At 48.3% G+C, this 18937-nt stretch overlaps 7 protein-coding genes across 7 annotated transcripts; 4 read left to right on the top strand and 3 right to left on the bottom strand.

Annotated features, from left to right (window-relative positions):
- Positions 1-260: 260 nt before the first annotated feature.
- F5891DRAFT_1172297 (uncharacterized protein) lies at positions 261-2239 on the bottom strand (the record flags this gene model as incomplete). Its single annotated transcript, XM_041365578.1, has 6 exons — positions 1894-2239; positions 1160-1839; positions 1019-1099; positions 753-839; positions 584-604; positions 261-372 (listed from the first exon to the last, which is right to left on the bottom strand). The coding sequence occupies exons 1-6, from the start codon at positions 2203-2205 to the stop codon at positions 261-263; spliced, it is 1293 nt and encodes a 430-aa protein (XP_041227428.1). The 5' UTR covers positions 2206-2239.
- Positions 2240-3706: 1467 nt separating this feature from the next.
- Positions 3707-4507, top strand: F5891DRAFT_949687 (GAF domain-like protein; the record flags this gene model as incomplete). The annotated part of the gene is made up of 3 exons (XM_041374896.1): positions 3707-3817; positions 3881-4055; positions 4098-4507. 3 exons carry the CDS (start codon positions 3707-3709, stop codon positions 4505-4507), a joined length of 696 nt encoding a protein of 231 aa, XP_041227429.1.
- F5891DRAFT_1025777 (tRNA synthetases class I (C) catalytic domain-containing protein) lies at positions 4478-7642 on the bottom strand. Its single transcript, XM_041361383.1, has 13 exons — positions 7431-7642; positions 7295-7383; positions 7147-7243; positions 6825-7094; positions 6646-6771; positions 6290-6590; positions 6002-6231; positions 5841-5948; positions 5654-5782; positions 5498-5604; positions 5194-5449; positions 4967-5138; positions 4478-4911 (listed from the first exon to the last, which is right to left on the bottom strand). The coding sequence occupies exons 1-13, from the start codon at positions 7611-7613 to the stop codon at positions 4547-4549; spliced, it is 2433 nt and encodes an 810-aa protein (XP_041227430.1). The 5' UTR covers positions 7614-7642; the 3' UTR covers positions 4478-4546.
- A 1642-nt stretch (positions 7643-9284) lies between these two features.
- On the top strand, positions 9285-11273 carry F5891DRAFT_1025792 (Gti1/Pac2 family-domain-containing protein). The gene is made up of 9 exons (XM_041361384.1): positions 9285-9433; positions 9561-9718; positions 9769-9922; positions 9975-10006; positions 10062-10086; positions 10138-10208; positions 10270-10379; positions 10439-11121; positions 11182-11273. The coding sequence occupies exons 2-8, from the start codon at positions 9681-9683 to the stop codon at positions 10804-10806; spliced, it is 798 nt and encodes a 265-aa protein (XP_041227431.1). The 5' UTR covers positions 9285-9433; positions 9561-9680; the 3' UTR covers positions 10807-11121; positions 11182-11273.
- Positions 11274-12579: 1306 nt separating this feature from the next.
- On the top strand, positions 12580-14815 carry F5891DRAFT_1107441 (Gti1/Pac2 family-domain-containing protein). Its single transcript, XM_041363671.1, has 5 exons — positions 12580-12621; positions 12677-13027; positions 13078-13133; positions 13183-13283; positions 13334-14815. The coding sequence occupies exons 2-5, from the start codon at positions 12779-12781 to the stop codon at positions 14404-14406; spliced, it is 1479 nt and encodes a 492-aa protein (XP_041227432.1). The 5' UTR covers positions 12580-12621; positions 12677-12778; the 3' UTR covers positions 14407-14815.
- A 496-nt stretch (positions 14816-15311) lies between these two features.
- Positions 15312-16747, bottom strand: F5891DRAFT_1025803 (transcription factor IIA alpha beta subunit). The gene is made up of 5 exons (XM_041361385.1): positions 16646-16747; positions 16482-16583; positions 15668-16408; positions 15524-15615; positions 15312-15476 (listed from the first exon to the last, which is right to left on the bottom strand). Exons 1-5 carry the CDS (start codon positions 16661-16663, stop codon positions 15461-15463), a joined length of 969 nt encoding a protein of 322 aa, XP_041227433.1. The 5' UTR covers positions 16664-16747; the 3' UTR covers positions 15312-15460.
- Positions 16748-17012: 265 nt separating this feature from the next.
- Positions 17013-18565, top strand: F5891DRAFT_1172302 (uncharacterized protein). Its single transcript, XM_041365579.1, has 3 exons — positions 17013-17311; positions 17370-18069; positions 18123-18565. Exons 1-3 carry the CDS (start codon positions 17050-17052, stop codon positions 18262-18264), a joined length of 1104 nt encoding a protein of 367 aa, XP_041227434.1. The 5' UTR covers positions 17013-17049; the 3' UTR covers positions 18265-18565.
- The last annotated feature ends 372 nt before the right edge of the window (positions 18566-18937 follow it).

The following is an 18937-nucleotide window of genomic DNA, read 5'->3' on the forward strand; positions in this document are numbered from 1 at the left end:
TTGTTCGTTTGCTGTGAGTCAGAGACTTTATTGAATTATCTTATTTTTCAAGTATTATCCTGAATACGCAATCAATTTAACCGAAAGTGCATACGATTTACCCAAAATATACAAACCTGGTTTCGTTAGGAACGTTGGTGGCAGATCATGATGCTGAGATCGTGAAGCCTACAATACGCACGGTCTCCTATTGGATTGACGAGAGAGCGGAGTACTCGTGTATCACGAGTGACCATAAAGCAATCGAGTTACTTTTACTGTTATCCGAGAGATATGATCACATTTGAAATCGGCTGCAGCGGGACGACAAATGCAGCACGACTCTTCGTCGGTTCGCCCACTCCAGCGTAATCGTAAAATCTGGGGTGAGATCTGAAGGGGAAGCAGAAGAGAATTGGCGGTCTTCATGGTTGCGGCTCCTGGAGTTCCGGGCACTCGCAGCACATAGGGCTTCCGAAATTCCCGCGTCGGGGAATATGTAAGTTCTAGTAGGTAATGGCTGAATAGGGGATTGACATCGTGAATTGACGTACTTAGACTTAAAGACACCGGTAATTGGGAAATGTCCGGTAGGCTAACGTACACGCCCTCGTGAGTGCGCGGCCTGTTCTGGTAACAACAATTAACTAAGAAAAAATATGTTCATGCTGTTCTGATCAAGTCACATCAGAAGAACGTGCTACGTACAAAATTAAGTCTATGCTTGCGATGAACAATCAAGCTATCACGGCAAACGCCGTCGAACTACATACGGGTTTTCACGGGTCGAGTAAAAAACTAAGGGTCCGGGGAAAAGGGCTCGCGGAACACAGAACGCGAAAACAGGAGTGTACTGAAGTCTATAAGACAGGTAAAATGCAACAAGCTCAAAGAAAGCGAAGATGGAATTCTGCGCTCGCGGAAAGACATCGTGCCATGCAAATAAAATAAAGTCCACGCTACCAGTGGACCGTGGGTAGTCCTGAGGAGAGAAGTTAATACAAAAGGCCATGGCCACTTGGATCTAATTTCAACTCACTCAATACCCACGAGTACGCACAGCGCCTGTCTGACACAGGTGCCCGTCTCGGACCGAGACTTTGAATGGATGCTAAAATTACTGCGGCCCACTAATCATAAAATTGTGGACGTGAACGACATCGTTGCGCGTTCCCCTTACTTGTGTTTTTTAAGCGCTGGTAGTTCCATTGCAGGTTCCGGCTCTAGCTGGGATATGCGCACGGGAACAAATACAGGTGCGGGGGAACTGTGCTTGGACGTTTGAAGGCGACCAGATGCAAATGGTTTGATAGTGGGATCTGATGTGAAATTGCGAATTTGTTGACATGATAGTGGTGGGGAGCCATGGTCAAGTAGCGAGGTCATATCATGCGCTGGCATATAGCTGCGTCGAGAATGCGACAAGGTGTCGAGTTCGACACTAAGCGCGGTAGGAGTATTTGGATAATCCATCTCTGGGGTGCGAGATTGCAGACGAGGCTTGAGCAAATTTTCAAGCTCGAGTTCCTCATCTCTTGCGCTGATGCGAGAGCTGAGGGAATCTATGGAGATACGCGTAGGGAAAGCAGACAAAACAGTATCTCTTGCTGCGAGAAGTGTTGACGAGAGTGATGAAGTAGATTCAAATGGTGATGAGGAGATAATGTCAATCTCCTGAATACTAGAAGTGGCTTGCGAAACAGCTCTTCGCTTGGTATGATGCACACGATGTCGAGGTATGATGAGTTGGGTGCGGAGGTCGATTGGATCTGATGGCCATAGCTGATTTGCATGCCGGAGTGCTGAAAGAGACACGCCATATCGTAGAGCAATTGCAACAAGTGAGTCACCGGGTGAAACCTACGAGCGAAATTTTGTAACATATTCATGTTTAAGGGCGGGAGAAGGACGGACTGTGTGTGGGACGTCATCGATGTCATGGTGGTTGGGAGTATCTAGATTATCTGTGGTATCGTCCGACGGCTCGATAGAAGAAGGGCAGTCAGGAACATCATCCGACAACGTCATTCGTATTTCACCGACATCTTTCATAATGCATGATACTGAAGACCTGCGCAGCGGGTGAGAGCTCGACACTTCTGAACAGCCAGCATCGTCCACATGGACGTGGTCGCTTGTGGAATCATTTCTATGAAGTCCGCCAGGGTGCAACGAAGTAGCGAGGCCGTTGGTGAGGAGCTCATCCCGCTCGTCAAGCTCAAGCATGCGGGTTGAGCAGAGGAGGCGGTGAGATCTTGAGATGCTAGCGAGCTCACAAATATTAATTTACACAAATAAATAAATATCACATTTTTTCAATATATTATGAACTTTATTTTGTTCATAAAGTTTCAGTACTAAGTTCAAGTTGTGGACCCCTACGTACAGTAAGTTGAAACTACATAGCCTTCCAGCACTTGTTGGTATGCATTTTTGACCTGTTCCTTCCACATCTTATATCTTATGCCCGTACTCTAGCTTCTCAACTTTGTGCCGCGCGCTCGCATCTCATCACGTTTTCAACTTACTAGATATACTATGACTTCCGCTCCTGCTTGAAGTTCCTGCATCTGTTTGATGTGACACCCATGTCGTGTCTTCGATGGTCGTAAGTGCTGCTATGAATCCAACCGCGTCTGTGGTAATTGCAGGCTGTTACCTATGTGCTTACAATGGGACATTGGCTTCGGGTCGTGACTCTCGGCGACTCAGAGAAGTTCAGCGCGTATTGGAAGATCGGTTCCGTTGTGAGATAAAAGTACTAATACGAAGGAACGGTTGTTCGGTTGGTCTGGCTAGGGGAAACAATGGTAAAAGGGGAAATCTCACGAACAAGACCTGCAATCGCCTAGCAGGTTTACCGAATTCCGGGACTCAAAAAGTGAACTGGCCAGCAGGAAGCAGGCTCCAAAGGGGGTGCTGACTTCACGATTACACCCTCATTCCATGCCCGATCGCCGGCCCAATTATTGCTTTGTATATGAATGGGTATGTTTTGCACTCCTGTCCACTGACATGTTTCCAGGTCTGAGTCCATCGTAATGCACTCCGCTGTGTTACGGCATCCGGATTGGGTTTACTTGGTATATCTTGTCCGAGACCTTAGCTCTGATGAGGTATATAAAGTAAACTTCACCGATGCAGTCTCACTCACATCACGCATTCGAGGAGAGGAGAGTCTTTCGGATTCAGGTCTGTCACAAAAATTTTATACAGCCCGTATAGATGGGAAATGTATTCAATGTTCGTCATAAGCGTGCAAAATGCATTCTGGACTGCTCTGACCGAGATTGTTTAACTCATCTTGTGGCTCCTCGTGCTTACTTGCATCATGATCATGGATCAAACTAATTGTGCACTTGTCGAGGTCCTATCACGAGAGATATTCCATCGATTGAAGGTCCAGGGGGCCTATCTTTGTCCAGAGTTTTTAGGAACCATACTTTATACCATCTCCTAAACGGTGTAGTGGCTGTAAAGTTTTTCGCGGAGTAGCTGAATTGTTCGTTAGGAATTCATCTCGCCCCTCAAGCTTCCGACATAGCAGTTTAGAACGCATTGGGAACGACTCTTAACCCTAACCTCACGATGACCTGAACGGGACACCTGGTCTGGTGGGTGCGTTCGATTTTTCTCATGACAGGTTAATTCAGACTGAAGACAAAATCTAGACAACGTATCCAGCTTTATCGCGGTATCGTCGTCTGGCTTATTGACCTTTTTTCAGATGCCGCACGCCGATGCGTCTTTGGTTCCAGACTCCATTAAGACTAAGTCTGAATTCTGGACTCATGTGCACGATCAGCTAGAAATTTTGATGGGAGGCCAACGACATTGGGTGAGCTTCGATACCATAATATTTAATTCAACCCCAAAACTAAATCACTTAATTTACATACAGGTCTCAAATTTGTCCAATGCCGCTTCGCTTATTTACAATTCCTTGCAAGCTTTTCCCAGCAATTTCGGGGATGGGGAACGTTCGGTCAACTGGTGTGGTGAGTCCCTCCACTTTCCACCGCTGGTATCGACAACCCAGTCAACAAAGAGTGATCGCCCAGCCCCTTCTCTTTCAAGTGTTGAGATGTATTGCTGACTGTGGACTTCAATTCTCGCAGGTTTCTATCTCATCTCTTCCCTTTTCCCTCAGCCACGATTCACTGATGCCTCGATGGACCCCCAATCTCAAACGCGTGCTTCCACTAATATGCTTTTGGGACCCTTTTCCGGCAGGCCTGCCTGCCAATGGATCGAGGTCTCCCCTCGACCTCGAGGCGTGTGTGGAGATGCATTTGTTAAGCGCAGTACCGTCCTGGTTCTAGACGTCTTGACCTACCCTGGGCATATTGCCTGTGACGGCGATACGAAAAGCGAGATCGTGTGTCCCCTCATTCTTCGGAAAGGGGGTGAAGATATCGTGGTGGGTGTTCTAGATCTTGATTGCCTTGCGATTGGGGGGTTCGATGCAGACGATCAGGTCGGACTAGAAAGAATTGTGGCACTCATCATCAGATCTTGTGACTGGTAGTAATACATCAAATGAAACGATGAATGATTACGGTGACTATTATGACCCTGCAACAGATTCCTGCTCTTTCTTCCACGCAAGAAATTCCTCATGCAATTTCTTTTGTGCATCCCACTCCTTCCGTGCCCTTTTTTGTTGGTTTTTACTAAGATCTTCCCCGCTTCCAGTGGCAGTAGGGAAGCCGCATTCATCCCATCGGATATACGCCCCCTCGGGTACGTTGGGAGGCCGGAACATCTCTTCGGGAGGAACTCGCCCTTTCTCTATCTTCGCAAGACGCTTCTGTCGTACCTCCTCAGCTGCAGCCGCCTTTTTCGCTGCTTGAGCATCTAATTTCAGCCGCTTTTCTTCCCGTGCCTTGATGAGCTCCGCCGGGGACACAAGCTTGACAAGAGCCTTGCCATCTATGGGAAACAGAGTCAGTTTGAAAGAAAACGAGGCATTTCTGCTCTAGATCACCTTCTTGATCATCGAGCGCGACGCCCAAAGACACAAGATCGTCATCGCGCAGTTTATCACAGAGCTTGAGTATTTCCTTCAAAGCATCATCGTTTTTAGCAATAGCCAGTTGACGAACGCCGTCTCTGAATGAAGACAGGATGCGAAGGTATGGCATCAGCGTTTCTTCTCGCTAAGCTGTATGATCAATATCAAATAGCATAGAAAATATACAACAAATATCTCACGTTCACGCCACCGGCGCCCTCATCTTCTTGCCCCCAGCCGATCTCGGACGCCTGCCCTTCGCCTAGCCCAAACATGCGGAGCATGTCACCAATCCATGTCGCGGATTGCTCCACCACACTGACATTGGCCTTCCTTCCTGAGCTGTTAATGTATATGTTGATACGCGAAACTAGGTCACGTATGACTTTGAGTGCTTCAGGTGTATTAAATGAGTCGCAAAGAGCCACACGGAAGGCCGTCTTGCTGTCGTACAAACTGGCAGGGCGTCAGGGTATGGCATTCGAGAGATATTGCCTGTTTGACCTTTTCATGAGTTCTCGCTCAGCATCATTGTGGTGATGCTCTCCATCCGACTGGTCCTCGTGTGCCCGTGCTTGACTTATGATCGCTCGGACATTGGTGAAAAAATTCTGTAAGATATTTTAAAATACAGCGGATATTAAAATGCGGAGGACTTGCGTTGAATGTAACCTCGAGGGACTTGACTTCGCCCGTCATCATCGATTCAGAAAAATCGATCTTTGCATTCCATAGCTGCGTTAGGAATGCGAGCCGCAACTGTCGGGCTGTGAACCTTTGAAGTATCTCCTGTGTGACCGGCCGCATGAGTGAAGCGGAGAATAGATCAAACACCCAAAGTACCCACGTCAATCGTGATGAAATTTTTCAGCGATTTGCTCATTTTGAGGCCTTCGATGTGAAGGTGACCGGTATGGATAAAGTAGTTAACCCATGCACCGCATTCGTGGTAAGCCTATCACCACCTTTGCTTAGAAATGTCTCTAGAAGGTACTGCGGTGAACTAACCTCTGATTGAGCCATTTCATTGTCGTGGTGTGGGAATGCAAGGTCTATACCGCCAGAATGGATGTCTAATCGATCTCCCAGAATGGCACTTGCCATCACAGAGCACTCAATATGCCAGCCTGGGCGACCTGGACCCCAAGGTGAGGGCCACGAAGGTTCTCCAGGCTTCGACGCCTTCCAAAGCGCGAAATCAGAGGCAGATCGTCGTCCTGAGGTGGACGAAAGTACGCCTTGACGTCCAAAATGGCTAATGTTACTGATGGAATACCCACGACAGAATCAACACACCTTCGCCTTCAGCCAGTAATTCTCTATTCCCTTTACTCCAGGGCTCCAACTTGGCATAATCGTGCCGATCGGATGAATCGAATGCACCTGTATCAAAGTAGACACTGCTTTCGAACTCATAGCCATAACCATTCTTGATGATGCCCTGAACGAATTCAACCACTTCAGGAACGTATTCAGTGACGCGTGTAACAGTATCTGGGTAACGGACACGAAGCCGCTCCATGTCTTTGAAAAATCGACCTTCCCAGTATGCTGCAAGAGAGCGAAATACAGACTGGTCGGTGACAGTATCTTGGAGCTATGCACATGAATAACTAAACTGCCAGAAAGAAAGCATAACAAGAGAAACTAACTTTCTTGTCAAGGGCGGAGGCTAGAATATCACGAGACTCATCAATAAGTCTGAGCGCTGTGTTACCACTACTCTGATTGGCAGATAGTGCATGCCTTGCAGCTTCAATAGCGGCAAGGGTCCGATCCTACATTGGTAAATATTGATTATACACCAGGAAAAGCACAAGAGATCACCTACAGCGGCTGTAAAATGCATGTCAAACTTCTCGTCTCTCTTTAGGCATTCGAGTTTGCGGCTCTGATCCCGCGCAAGTCCAGCAATTTGTGGCCATCGTATCTCTTCATCCCCTCTTGAGGGTTTTTCTTCATCCGGCAGGCCCTTCGAAACGTTCTCCCTGACATAGCTTCCCCATGCTTCACTGACTTGTGACAGTAGATCGGCTGAAAGCGCAGTTGCGGAGTTTCTAAATTGTGAAAAGAGATAATTTTGACGCGCTCTAACGATGATCTTCAGGACGTGTAAGACGTCGTTTCGATCATACAGCTAGGTGATCACGCACCTTGTCGTCTATGTCGGTAATATTCATAACAAAGTGCACGTCATAGCCAAAGTAGTCTGACATTATTCTTCGCAAGATGTCTTGCGTGACATAATTTCTGAAACCATGTCAAAATTGCAGTATATTCAACCAGAGAGTAAACCCTGACCTCGCGTGACCCATGTGAGAGGCATCGTAGACTGTGGGACCGCAGTTATACCATTTGACATGAGAACCATCGATGGGTATAAATTCCGTCTATCAGCAGTCAGCAGATCGATCTAACACCCAGTTCAGACACGCACTTTGGTCTTGGTTAACGAATTGAAGATCTTAAGAACAGGTTGGTCAATTTGACGAGGAGGTGGGTGCCATGCCGGTTGCCGAAGAGCCATCACTGCGTCCTTCAATGTATTCACTGACCTCCTGTGGGGCGCAGATGCTCGATAGCCAGAACGAACAATAATATTGACCGGAGTTCTGATCATGCCATGAAGCCAGAGCTAGCTAGCTGGAGTCACAAGTGTGCTTATGTAATAAGCGCTGCGGCTAGTCCAAAGTTGACGTGGGTTCCGAAGTGCCAGCTTACTAGGTTTCGGTACTTTCTCGTACATATCCAAAGACGTTCAGCTTCATGCCAGCATTTCAACCTTTCACCGCGCTAACAGCGAGACTGAACGCTTGGTGCTTCAAAGAGCCCTTATCCCGCTTTCTTTCGCTAGCGTAGGTTGTGGCCGCCGATCGGAGGTACTTCATGTGACGTTGAGTATTAATCTCTTTTCATCTGCATTGTCAAGTGATTCGGAACTTCGTCCACTGAAAGGAAACTTTGAGACCCTCTGAATCTTACGAGGGAAAAGAGCTAGCTCTCACGCAGCGGCGATCCCTATAAACAACGTTCTGACTCCTAAACTCGGCTGCATGATGACAGGTCCCCTTCGTATTCGTCTACCAGTGTAATCCGGCATTGTTCTCACAGAATCCTTAGATGTCACATGAAGCTCCACACGCTCTGTCGATGTGGAGATGCAGTGGTCCTATCTGATAGGCTCTCAGTCACAGTCTAGCTGCTCAAGGCATATTCGGCCTTGATCTGGATGCAATCGAAGCTGAGCTTTCGGCATTGTACTAGCGGATCGAAGCAACGAAGGTCACGCAAGTTCGCTGAGCGGTAAATACATTCTGAATGGGTAGATTTTTTTCAAATTTAATGAAGCCCACTTAACTTTAGTCTTTTAGTGATAATCTTTCGCGCTGTCGGAAATTATAGTCTCGTACGTTTCGCTCCCCGTTACTCGGAGTCTGATCATGCCAAATACAAATTCGCGTTCCATGTCTCAGCTCAAGGTTTGCCTAGACACATGTCGTTTGCGCTGTCGTAAATGACAGTTTCGTGCTACTCCCCATTCTTCGGAATATTTTAGGTCCGATCGAGTGAAGATGCAATGGTCCAATTGTTTCAATCTCAAGGTTTGCTAGACAGGTGAATACTTTCGCTATGCATCGAATCTACCGAACGATCGTGGACCATGAGTTCTTGACCTAACCACAACTAGTTTGTGATTGACCATTCTTGATGAACAATTCAAGTTCTCACTGCTTTGCCAAAGAAGGGTCGGTCGCAATCTATATGCCTTTCTAGGGTTTAGTCTGAGAGTGTCTCCGACGAACGAGGGTTACCCTTAGACTTTTGGTCTAACACAGCAAGATCATCATGATATCAGACCGGTCACCAGCGGTGCATGCGAAGGTGAAATGCTGCGATGGCCTTGATCAGTGTAAAGCGATGCAAGTATGACACCTATCTCGCAGACAATAGACAATTGGCGGCCGGTGCCACGGGGAATTACCTAGTACGTGAGAATCTCGAGTTTTGCGGCAGGTACTCTGATTGCACTTAGAATCTTTCCCCACCCTGTCGCCGATAACGTACCTTGCAATTTGAATGAGCACTTCAGAGAATTGCACTGGTGCCTTCTTTCCACATACCGCCGATAATATCCAGCGACACCCAAGCACATGATACTCAGAATAAATACTTAGAATATTTGATTGGCCGCGAAGGCCTGCGCGTTTCGGCTGTCGAAGAATAGTAGTGGTTCCTATTTTTTGTTCGTATCCATACAGTGCCCCGCCGGAGATGGAATAAGATTCTAAAACTCTATCTTGCTGCATACCCACTCCCTTAAATTTGTCCATGAAAAGGCCATGACTGTCTAACCGGTTTCCCATCGGGCTGCAGAGCGCTCAACCACCCGTGCCGCGGTCAGCCTATCAGCTGCCGTGTTACATCAGAACGAAAGTTAAGGTTAGTATATCATGATGTTAAATTCTCGTCAGACTCCCTTGTCCCTCGTTATTTAAGGAGCTTTCCCATTCCATTAATTATTTAGTCTGCGCCCATTCCAACTAAGCAAGATCTTTGATCACATCAGGTGCTGTGCAAAGTCCACCATTTATCATCCCCAGTCGAGGTCATCACTAGCTGTGCGAGACATTGCCACCGCCCACCTATTTCCTCTCAGATTCCTTCTCCCTCCTTCATCATCCTCAACATGCAACAGCAGCCCACCTGCACTAGCCTACGTGTGAGGTGAGTCATTTGTCCCGTTTCCTGCGGCGCTGTGACTCATGACTCGTAAGATCTCCGCAGGATGCTCAGATCATCTTTCACGCCGTAGCCCTTGGAGTCTTGCCCATGGTCACACGTCGTCTCGACACAGAGGAACGACGTTCGATAACCTCGGGTTGTGTTTTCGTTTGGGAGGAGCGAGGGCCCAGCCCGGAGGCTACCGGGGTGAGATTTTGTTGATGGCCGCCTTCCATATCACGCGCTAATACATCCACAGCTGGGTATCGAACGATGGACCGACGGCAAGAGGTGTGATTTACGATTGATGCGTTGATTAGGTGAAACGACTAACATTGATATGAAGGTGGGGTCCAAGCCGGGTCCGCGACGTAAGTTTATACCTACCTTACGTCCATTTGTCATGACTAAATGCTTTTCAGGAATTTCTTTTCTACCAAGAGAGAGACCCTGAGCCCGTTGATATCGAGCCAAACTCAGACTCCGACACTACGTCTGTCCGCTTTTCCCTTGTTTCCATCCGTCTGACATCTCAGCGACAGGATCGGATCAAGTCCCCTAGCGCAACCTGGCGTGAACCATGAATACGTTCGCGCCAGTTTGGTCAAACAGACGTATTCCGTCTTCGTTGAGACCCCAGTGGGACGGAAGAAATGGCACCTTAGTACGCGGCGCTGTTCTATTTGTTGAAGTAGCCGAAACTTAACTTTTGCATTTGTTCAGTTGCCTATTTCACTCATGACAGCCTCGATTATCTCCGAACTGTGTCTGACCTTCCCGACCTTGCTCGTATCGTTGTGCCTCCCGGGAACTATAGAAGCGCTCGACACAACACGAGCAAGCACGGCCGTGCTCAGCGAGAAGAGCGACCACACCCTTTCACCCCTCAGTATGCTGCGTATCCCTCTTCTCGGGTACCAGTGATCCAGCCTCCCAATGACTGCCTACAATCGTTTGACTACTCAGGGCGTGCACAGCCTCGAGACGGCCAATCACTAGCGCCTCTTACGTACCTCCAAAACCTAGCTCCGCCGCGAAGACACCCATTGGATGAGGAGGCTCTAATGGCTTTTTACCCTCGTTTGTGCTGAACTTCGTATTGTGTTTTCTTCGCACTGTTTTCTATGGACTGTAGAATTAATGATCTCTAAACCTATAAGTGCTGTGATGTTGTCGTGTTCACCATACGCCATTCTCTTGGTTTCCAATCTGCAGTAGCCTATCATACCTATCTCGTGTTGTGTGTACTTATACTTTTGCCTGCGTTACCCACATTTGACTACATTGGGATTTGACGACATAATTTAGCTGCTACGTCCTATCAATCCCTGGATCGATCCCTAGTCCCTAGTTGAGCTTGACAACAACACGAATTGGGCGACTGTACTTTGTGTGACGCAGCACGACTTGAATCGCACAGCTTTTAGTGGACGGACGGGACAAAGCAGTGCGCAGTTAATACTTGCCTGAATCGTGCTGCTCTTACGAAGGTGCCGTGTGCGTATACCCTGAGTATCCCTGCTTGCTGATGAACGTGTCAGGACAAGGATGTAAAGACCGCAATCGGTATTATGATACTGCTCCAGAACACCACTGTCCCCGCATTATTATCTTATATATATAGTATGATATGGCACCCCTGCATTCGGTTGCATTAATCAAGGCCCCGGTACATTCTAGAACGTAGGAAGAAAGTGCTGTTGGCTATGAAGCGGCCAGACTTGGTGCTTTGAACTCAATGGCCGGTGGAGCAGTGATACCGTTCGCCAGGGAAAGTCAACTCTAGTACTGGCAAATCATGCGCTGCATGTGGCATCAGGGAACCATTTCACAAACAATGCCCATCTCATCGATTCGCCCTTGCCGGTTCCGACCGGTTCTCATCATCGTTCTGTCCTATCCCCAAAACGGATTTCAATCGATCCAGGCAACTCTGACGTGGCCATCATATGAGATATGTTGAATAGTTTCAGCAAGAATAGGATACAAAGATAACGACCAAACGTGCATGGTGAAAGAAGGACAAAAGCGACTGACGATATTGGGTAAGACGGGGTTCTTGGTGGGCATGATGTTGTGCGATAGATCGGAATATCATGAGAACATGGCCTATTACAAGTCTCGGTCCAAGAATGCATCCGTAAATTGGCGATGAACGGGACGAACCTTGAAAGATGCTCCAGGGCATAGGCTATTGAATGTGGTTCTTGATGTGTGACACCCGTATTACATATGAAAGACCATAGGTTCTGGCAGGTTGCAATCAAGCGGAAGAAGATCTGGTCTGACCGCGCCGTGTGAGCGCATCTTGAGGATCTGTATGATGATATATGTAAAAGTGGGCGCGATAAAAACTGCAGGAGCGAATGCCAGAAGGATTAAGATTTAGTATGATTAGACGTTTCGCCAGACCGGCATCTTGTTGAACAAAGCTTGTGGTTCAACGGTCACTTTGACCTGATTTGATTTGAACACGTGTTGATCCCCTCGAAGCTTGAAAGCTTGACGTCTTGTTCAACGAGTTGAGGAGCTGGAGCGGAGCGTGCGGATGGGCGGTTTCATAGATTGAAGCAACCCTGGAATATCTGATAATTATGTAAGGTAAAAATTATCCGAAATCATGAGGTTTTTGAATATTTCAATCTGAGCCAGACTGCCGCGGGGAACTAGTTTTATTTATGAGATATCAATTCAAAGAAGTTCCGGGATTTACCGAAACCCAAGGAAAACAGGGAGGGGGGTGCGTTTTGATCGCAGTTAGAAATATGGGGGACTTGAAAGAAATTGAGTTGTAAAGTGATAGAGTTTCGCGCTGTAATCGAGATTGGCGACAAGCCTTTTGGGTCGTCGCCACCAATAAGATTCATCAGTTAGTTTCCCGAATTGGCCCAAATTAGAGCAACTGACTATGAACGGAAGTCAGCGGATACCCCTGGTACAGAAAATAGTTTAATTAATTACCAAACCATCTTCTGCTCCCCAGATCTAGTAGCCAATATATACCATACCCATTCTATTTGCCTTCTCCGTCTGTTTCCTTGTCCCCGTTTCACATCACCACACATGCAGCAACGACCCACCTGCACTAATGTTCGCATACGTTCCACTCGTGATGCTCATAAAATATTCTATGCAGTCCAGCTGCGTATGCTCCCAATGATAACAAGGCGCCTTGACGCCGACGAACGTCTCGCCCTATGTTCAGGTTGTATCTATGCATGGGAAGAAAGAGGTCCACATACTGAAATCACGGGTTTGGGAATCGAGCGTTTTACCGAGGGACGTAGATGGAGTCCCTCGCGTGTCAGAGACGTTTGTGCTTCCAAATAATGACCTTGTGACTCTGCTAATCTCCCTTCAAGGAATTCCTTTTCTACTATGAGAAGTATACCCCTCCAGCAGACGCCGGTCATTCTGGGTATGTTCTCGCCCTAAAAAAATTGTTCCTAAATTTACTCTTTTACTAGGTCTTCTGAAAAGCAGCCCCCTCGAGATTGGGATCCGCTTGTCAAGCAAACTTATTCAGTTTGGGTTGAAACGGATAAAGGTCGCCGCAAGTGGCACTTGAGTAAGGACATGTGACATTCCAAAATATGGACCCACTAAAGCTATTTGTAGCCGCATACTTCACGCAGGCCACGGTCGATGAGCTAGGCACCATAGATAACATACCGGGTGTCGCTGACCTCGTGGTGCCAGAAGGAACTTTCCAAAGCACCCGGGTTGGCAAAACCCGCAAGGGGGAAGACGGTCGCTCAAGGTCTGATGTTCTGAAGTCAACGAATTCCACCGTGACTCGGACGTACGCTCCATTCCCTGCATACTCTAGCCAGTCTTCCCACTACCCTAATTCGCCACAATCACCGTATGCTCAGCCTGATGACCTATACCGCCCAAGTCTGGGTCAGTCTTCGCAGCAGCTCCGTACGCTGACATCTGAAATCCCTCAGTATTCGGTACCCCCGCCCCCTCCTCCACCTTCTCTCCCTCCTCTTCGTCCTTCATATGAAGATGACTACAAATTTCGTCGTCCCTCACTCCCAACCATATCCCCGCCAGAGCATAGCTCATCGTACTATGGCCGCCGAAGCTCTGCCGATTACTCCGTGTCCGGAACTATTCCTCCCTTGGCCAGGCCTCGTACAGACACATCATTGAAGCCCTTTGCTGAGTATCATACCTCCAATGATCATGGGTCTCCTCCCGCGTTTGGAGCCAGTATCAATCACTCTCCTGCTTCGAGTAGCACAAGTGGTACACACCGTGCGTCTGAGGACCTTTACTCTTCCCGGCCTTTCTCGTGTTCATTCAACGTCCGTCCATCACGTTCTCCGCCGCCCTCTCCTTCATGTCGCATGCGACCACCATCTACTATTGGCAACTTCCAGCCTGTCTCTCGAGTGCCAGACGATGATGGCAGAGAACCAAGCCAGAGCGCATTTTCGCTTGATAACTCGGCCAGCTTCCCTTCCCCTCATAATTCACCACCCATCTCGCTTCCCCCTCCCGCGCAGCTCTTCAGGTCAGAGCCTCCCCCCCAATATGAAGTGCCGTCCTCTGCAGATTCAAGCAGCATTGGACCGCAGCGTGTTGGCCTGGCGCCTTTGCATTCCTTGCAACGCAGTCACCCCTACAAACGAGACCCTGTGGACGATAGAGCCCTTCGGCTGCTAGGACCACGTTCTGGGTGACTATTCGCTGGTTGCCTGTCATCAGGTGATAAGTGACATGTCATCGCCATCACTGTCCGCTTGCATCCATCATTCTTGCGTAAAGACGCACATCACCGACCCGCGGGAAGAGATATGTGTACCTCTGATTAGGCGTGCTTGGCTTTTTACCGAGCAAGCGTCGTTCTCTATGCGGTCCCTAGTAGCAATCAAACGTTCCTCTTCTTCGCTTATGATACGTTATATACCCATAACCATTCCTCGGTACATACTTGGTCTCGCGCTGAATCGCGCTGTCAAATATGAATACGATACATGCACAACATGTATACATACACATATATTGTACTTTTGGCTATTTGAGCATGCCGTCGCGGATGTTTGTCTCGATCTTCATCACGATCTTGGTGACCTTGTTCAGTTATATTAATATCCTAGCGTGTGTATCAAGCCAACGTCAAGCCGTAATACCTTATGATAAAAGTACAAAATGGGTGCCATTATAGCGTATGTAGGGGTCTGGGCGAACCTGCAACTAATATGTATGCGAAACGGATATAAATATATATAAATATAGAATGGCTTGAGAATGGCGGCCTTGAACTTAGGTATTCGTCAATAAACTATAGATAAGGCTCGGTGAAAATAATCTCTTTCGTCCGTAAACGAGATAGAGACGATGAACAAAACTGACGGGGTTATACATCGGATAATCCGTTCGGTTCAACGGCAAATTTTATTCCGTGTTCACGGGGTTTTGTCAGAGAAGTATACTAGAACGATTCAAGCTGAGCCGAGACAACGGAAGGTTTTCTACGGCTTGGCGGGACCCCTTGGCATGAACTTTGTATTGTTCCGCCTTGTTGGTCTTTCGAACTTGCCGGCAAGTTCCCATGGCACCGATCGCTCAGGTTCAGACCGCTTGCTTTGGTTAAAATGATAAAATTTACGATGCCTGGTAGAATACACTGGGATTAAATGACATGAGGACGAAGCTTATGTCCAAGATAGCTGCTGAGCAGAGCAATGACGAACGAGATTTGACAGGTGCCTAGTAGTAAAGCTAGCGCCGTGACTACCACTCGAATTCGCTGCGCGGTGTCAGTGCCAACTCATCAATCAAATCAGGACCACGCACCCCGTGCATTTGGCAAATAGATAGTCCTTCCCATTGATATGGATCATACCGTCCTTGAGAAGGCATTTCCATTTGTTTTTGACACGGCCGACCTGAGAAACATGAGCTCAGAAATCTGGATCAATGGATGCCAGATTTGCCCACCTTATCGTATGTGCAGAACACAATATCAGTCTCGCCTTGTCCACCCTCTTCAGCATCTTCTTCGCCCTCAGTGTCTGAGTCGTCGAGGTCGCTGTTGATTGCCTCGGCATCCTCTGTGTGCGTCGTCGATGATACCTGCGATGGTTGGGGAAGCGAAGGGTGAGATGCACGAGGCGCAAATGGCTGACTAGGCGGAGGAGAAGGTGAGTCTGATTCAGACGACGAAGGTCCATCAACCTGAGGGATCCTCTGCCCCGGTGCTCTTGCTTGAGGTGCAGGGGGACTGGCGGCGGCGGGAGCGCTTGGCGGCTGAGGAGAATGTTGAGGAGCTTTGGAAGGTGGCTGCGGAACTGGGGGCGCGTATGGCCTAGACATGGTAGGTGGACGTTGTAAGTGCCCTGGGTGAGGAGGGAACGACAGTACGCCTTGCTGTCCTCCAGGAAAGCCCGGTGTTTTGAGACCGTTCAATTGAGGCCCAGGGAGCGGCGGTAGAGCGTATGGCATGCCCGGGGGAGGAGCACTTAGGACGTAACGATTATCCACGGGTTCCGTCTTGACTTGTGGACCTTGGGGTTGCGCGACAGGAGGTGGCGGTGGAGCATATGCGTGCGGAGGAGGATAGTGCGGGTGATGGGGAACCATCATAGGATGCGGAGGGTACATATGATGGTGCTGTGGAGGCGGAGGCGGCTGTGGCTCAAACTCTGCAACATGCGATGCAATGACTTTGCTTTCCCATTTCTGCAAGAGCATTCGCATCACCGAAATTCTTACACTATGATATGAACGGGAATGATAAGAAGTATATGCTCACATGTTGCAACTCTGCAAGAACTTCTTCGCTGACGCCGTACTCGTCGAATTCGGGCTTAATGGCGGAAATGACTTCGTCTATGACCGCGCGGTAGATGCCAGGCTCAAAAAATGTCTCTGTTACCGGACTGAACTACTACAGACAAGTTCGGGTGAGCAGCTCACCACTATCTTATTCGACATTGTGAATGTCGCCAGCGACGATTGACACAGCGAGCTTAGGATAGGGTCGTGGTGGGGGAATGAAGAGGTCCTTTTATACTTCAATGGCCTGTGAGAGAGGCAGGTAGATTCAAACTCAGCTAGACTTCATATGCGGCGTTCCCACGCACGGGCCAACAGTTACAGGACGGTGGTACTGGCATTGACTAACGCATAACATACAGTTATGAATCGCAGGTACTTATAAGACAGAATACAAGCTTCTTCCTGTAGCCTAAGGCGACGGACGTATGTGTGGACGACGACCAAAGGCGCTGATTAAGGTGGTATAGCGTAAGCACCGTAAATGGAAAGTTAGAACTTGACAGTACACCATTCCGCGCAACTTGATTAAATCCTTTGTGAACATGGGTCGTCGAATTTACAGCGCTCTGTCTTGTCTGCTGTTAGTCGGTTTATCACAAGCAGCTGACGTGTATCTCAGCCCATCTCAAGAATTTCCATCCCGGCTCTCCCTTCAGCATGCTGATTTTGTCTTGTCGCAACACCTGGGTCTCGAGCCAATCGAGAGTTTCCAGGATTATAGCGAACTGCTAAGAGAGCACGAGTTTGTCGCACAAGGGGCTTCAAACGCGTTATTTTTACTAGTAGACGATGCTAGTTTACAAGGTTTGGTCACCCCACTCCAGGAGCAAGTGCAGTGACAATTAACAAGTCGCACCTTCAGACATCATTCCTTCTTTCATGAGCCGCTCGTTCTCGATTGCAGGGGCACCCACTAGTTCCCTTACTTCCTTTGTGCCCTCGTATCTGAAACGCGCCACTCATTCATACTCCCTCGTCTACTCTGATCTCGCTATTCCCCCAGAAGGCATCCCTCGGACTCTTGACATATTTTCTGCCCCAACACCCGCAAACGAAGCTTTCCTTGCAGAAATATCAACAATTACCAAATTCATCGAGACAATCACAGATATCTATGATGACAAGTTCGCGTCCTTGGAGTTAACAGGATTGTCCCAGCTCGCAGCAACATATGGTCGTTCAAGCGACCAGTACCAGCTTGCAGCAAGAACAATCCGAGCCGTTCTTGAAGCCAGTACTGCTGATGCAAAGACCCGCGTCGCCGTCTTGTCCTACACCCCCTCTCTTATGCTGGACAAACGACAACCGCAGCCACCGCAGCAGTCACCCCTTCCAGCACTCCGCCCAGCCGTGGGACCACCGATTCGTCATTTTGCCTCTTGCCTCACGAGCGCTGAGGCCTGCTCCAACGCGACCAATGCTTGTTCTGGTCATGGGCAGTGCGTGAGCACCCTCAGTGCTGAACAGGAATGTTTCGTTTGCGCTTGCTCTGACACCAAGTCTAATTCTGGGAAGACGGAAAGCTGGGTGGGCGATATGTGTCAGCGCAAAGACATCAGTAGGTAAGTAGTTGCATCGTTTCTCTTGGTTTTGTTCGTTGACTGGTCTGTACCAGCACCTTCGTGTTGATCGCAGGGACAGTGATCACACTTATCCTCTTGATGGGAGGCTCTATCTCGTTGCTTTATTCTATCGGTGGCGACGAGCTTCCTAGCATCCTCACAGGTGGTGTGGCAAGTGGATTGAGGAAAGAGTGAGAAGACGCCAATATCTGTTGCATAGTAGGCTGGCTCGTAAATCTTGTCACCAATTGCAGGTCTTCATGATTTGATGCCACTCGACTTGGCGGCGTACTATTCTTCCAGACTGATATTTGACAATTTCCACAAGTCTAAGGTTGCTGGGTATGAAGACTTCTTGCGACATACTGGGCAAGCTTAACTTAGCATGTTGTACAATTACTCAAATATTATAATCTCAAGCTACAAATTTATGATTTGTCTCGCAGCTCGACCTCGAGAGCTGCCTACCCGAATATGAATCGCACTACTCATCTCATCGCTCTGTGCGCCCCAGATATTCAATTCTCCCGTGCGCTTATACAACGACATAGCGTCAATCTGGTTGACTCGGATCTGTTCACCAACATGCTGTTCGAAATATCCATACGTCTCAAGTGACTCCTGTCCGCCCATGTTTCGTGTGCGACTCTGCTTAACATACTAGACGTTATGAGGGTGATGGTATAGAGGTCTGGAATTCGTGTCCTATTCTTGTCGTGGCAATCGCCAAAGCAAGCCCGGCACGGTTGTAACAATATTTGTTGAGGATAGCCGACGAGGCCCCGCCTGTCCTATACAGATTGCTGAAGGACGAACACAAAGAGACATTCCTCTACTTTGTTGTAAATCAAAGGTTCTATCAAAAGTC

Source organism: Suillus fuscotomentosus (assembly GCF_016647785.1).
Source record: "Suillus fuscotomentosus strain FC203 chromosome Unknown F5891scaffold_19, whole genome shotgun sequence".
Lineage (NCBI taxonomy): Eukaryota > Fungi > Basidiomycota > Agaricomycetes > Boletales > Suillaceae > Suillus > Suillus fuscotomentosus.

Coding starts and splice junctions, on each gene's coding strand:
- F5891DRAFT_1025792 (XM_041361384.1), top strand. CDS start 9,681: ATGCAACAGCAGCCCACCTGCACTAGCCTACGTGTGAG. Junction 9,719..9,768: donor TGCACTAGCCTACGTGTGAG/GTGAGTCATTTG, acceptor ATGACTCGTAAG/ATCTCCGCAGGATGCTCAGA. Junction 9,923..9,974: donor CCAGCCCGGAGGCTACCGGG/GTGAGATTTTGT, acceptor ATACATCCACAG/CTGGGTATCGAACGATGGAC.
- F5891DRAFT_1025803 (XM_041361385.1), bottom strand. Junction 16,409..16,481: donor TTCTTGCAGAGTTGCAACAT/GTGAGCATATAC, acceptor ATGCTCTTGCAG/AAATGGGAAAGCAAAGTCAT. Junction 15,616..15,667: donor TGTTCTGCACATACGATAAG/GTGGGCAAATCT, acceptor CATGTTTCTCAG/GTCGGCCGTGTCAAAAACAA.
- F5891DRAFT_1025777 (XM_041361383.1), bottom strand. CDS start 7,613: ATGATCAGAACTCCGGTCAATATTATTGTTCGTTCTGGCTATCGAGCA. Junction 7,244..7,294: donor TCTCACATGGGTCACGCGAG/GTCAGGGTTTAC, acceptor ACATGGTTTCAG/AAATTATGTCACGCAAGACA. Junction 7,095..7,146: donor TTACCGACATAGACGACAAG/GTGCGTGATCAC, acceptor CACGTCCTGAAG/ATCATCGTTAGAGCGCGTCA.
- F5891DRAFT_1107441 (XM_041363671.1), top strand. CDS start 12,779: ATGCAGCAACGACCCACCTGCACTAATGTTCGCATACGTTCCACTCGT. Junction 13,028..13,077: donor GTCCCTCGCGTGTCAGAGAC/GTTTGTGCTTCC, acceptor TCTCCCTTCAAG/GAATTCCTTTTCTACTATGA. Junction 13,284..13,333: donor TCGCCGCAAGTGGCACTTGA/GTAAGGACATGT, acceptor AGCTATTTGTAG/CCGCATACTTCACGCAGGCC.
- F5891DRAFT_1172302 (XM_041365579.1), top strand. CDS start 17,050: ATGGGTCGTCGAATTTACAGCGCTCTGTCTTGTCTGCTGTTAGTCGGT. Junction 17,312..17,369: donor AGACGATGCTAGTTTACAAG/GTTTGGTCACCC, acceptor TCGCACCTTCAG/ACATCATTCCTTCTTTCATG. Junction 18,070..18,122: donor CAGCGCAAAGACATCAGTAG/GTAAGTAGTTGC, acceptor GGTCTGTACCAG/CACCTTCGTGTTGATCGCAG.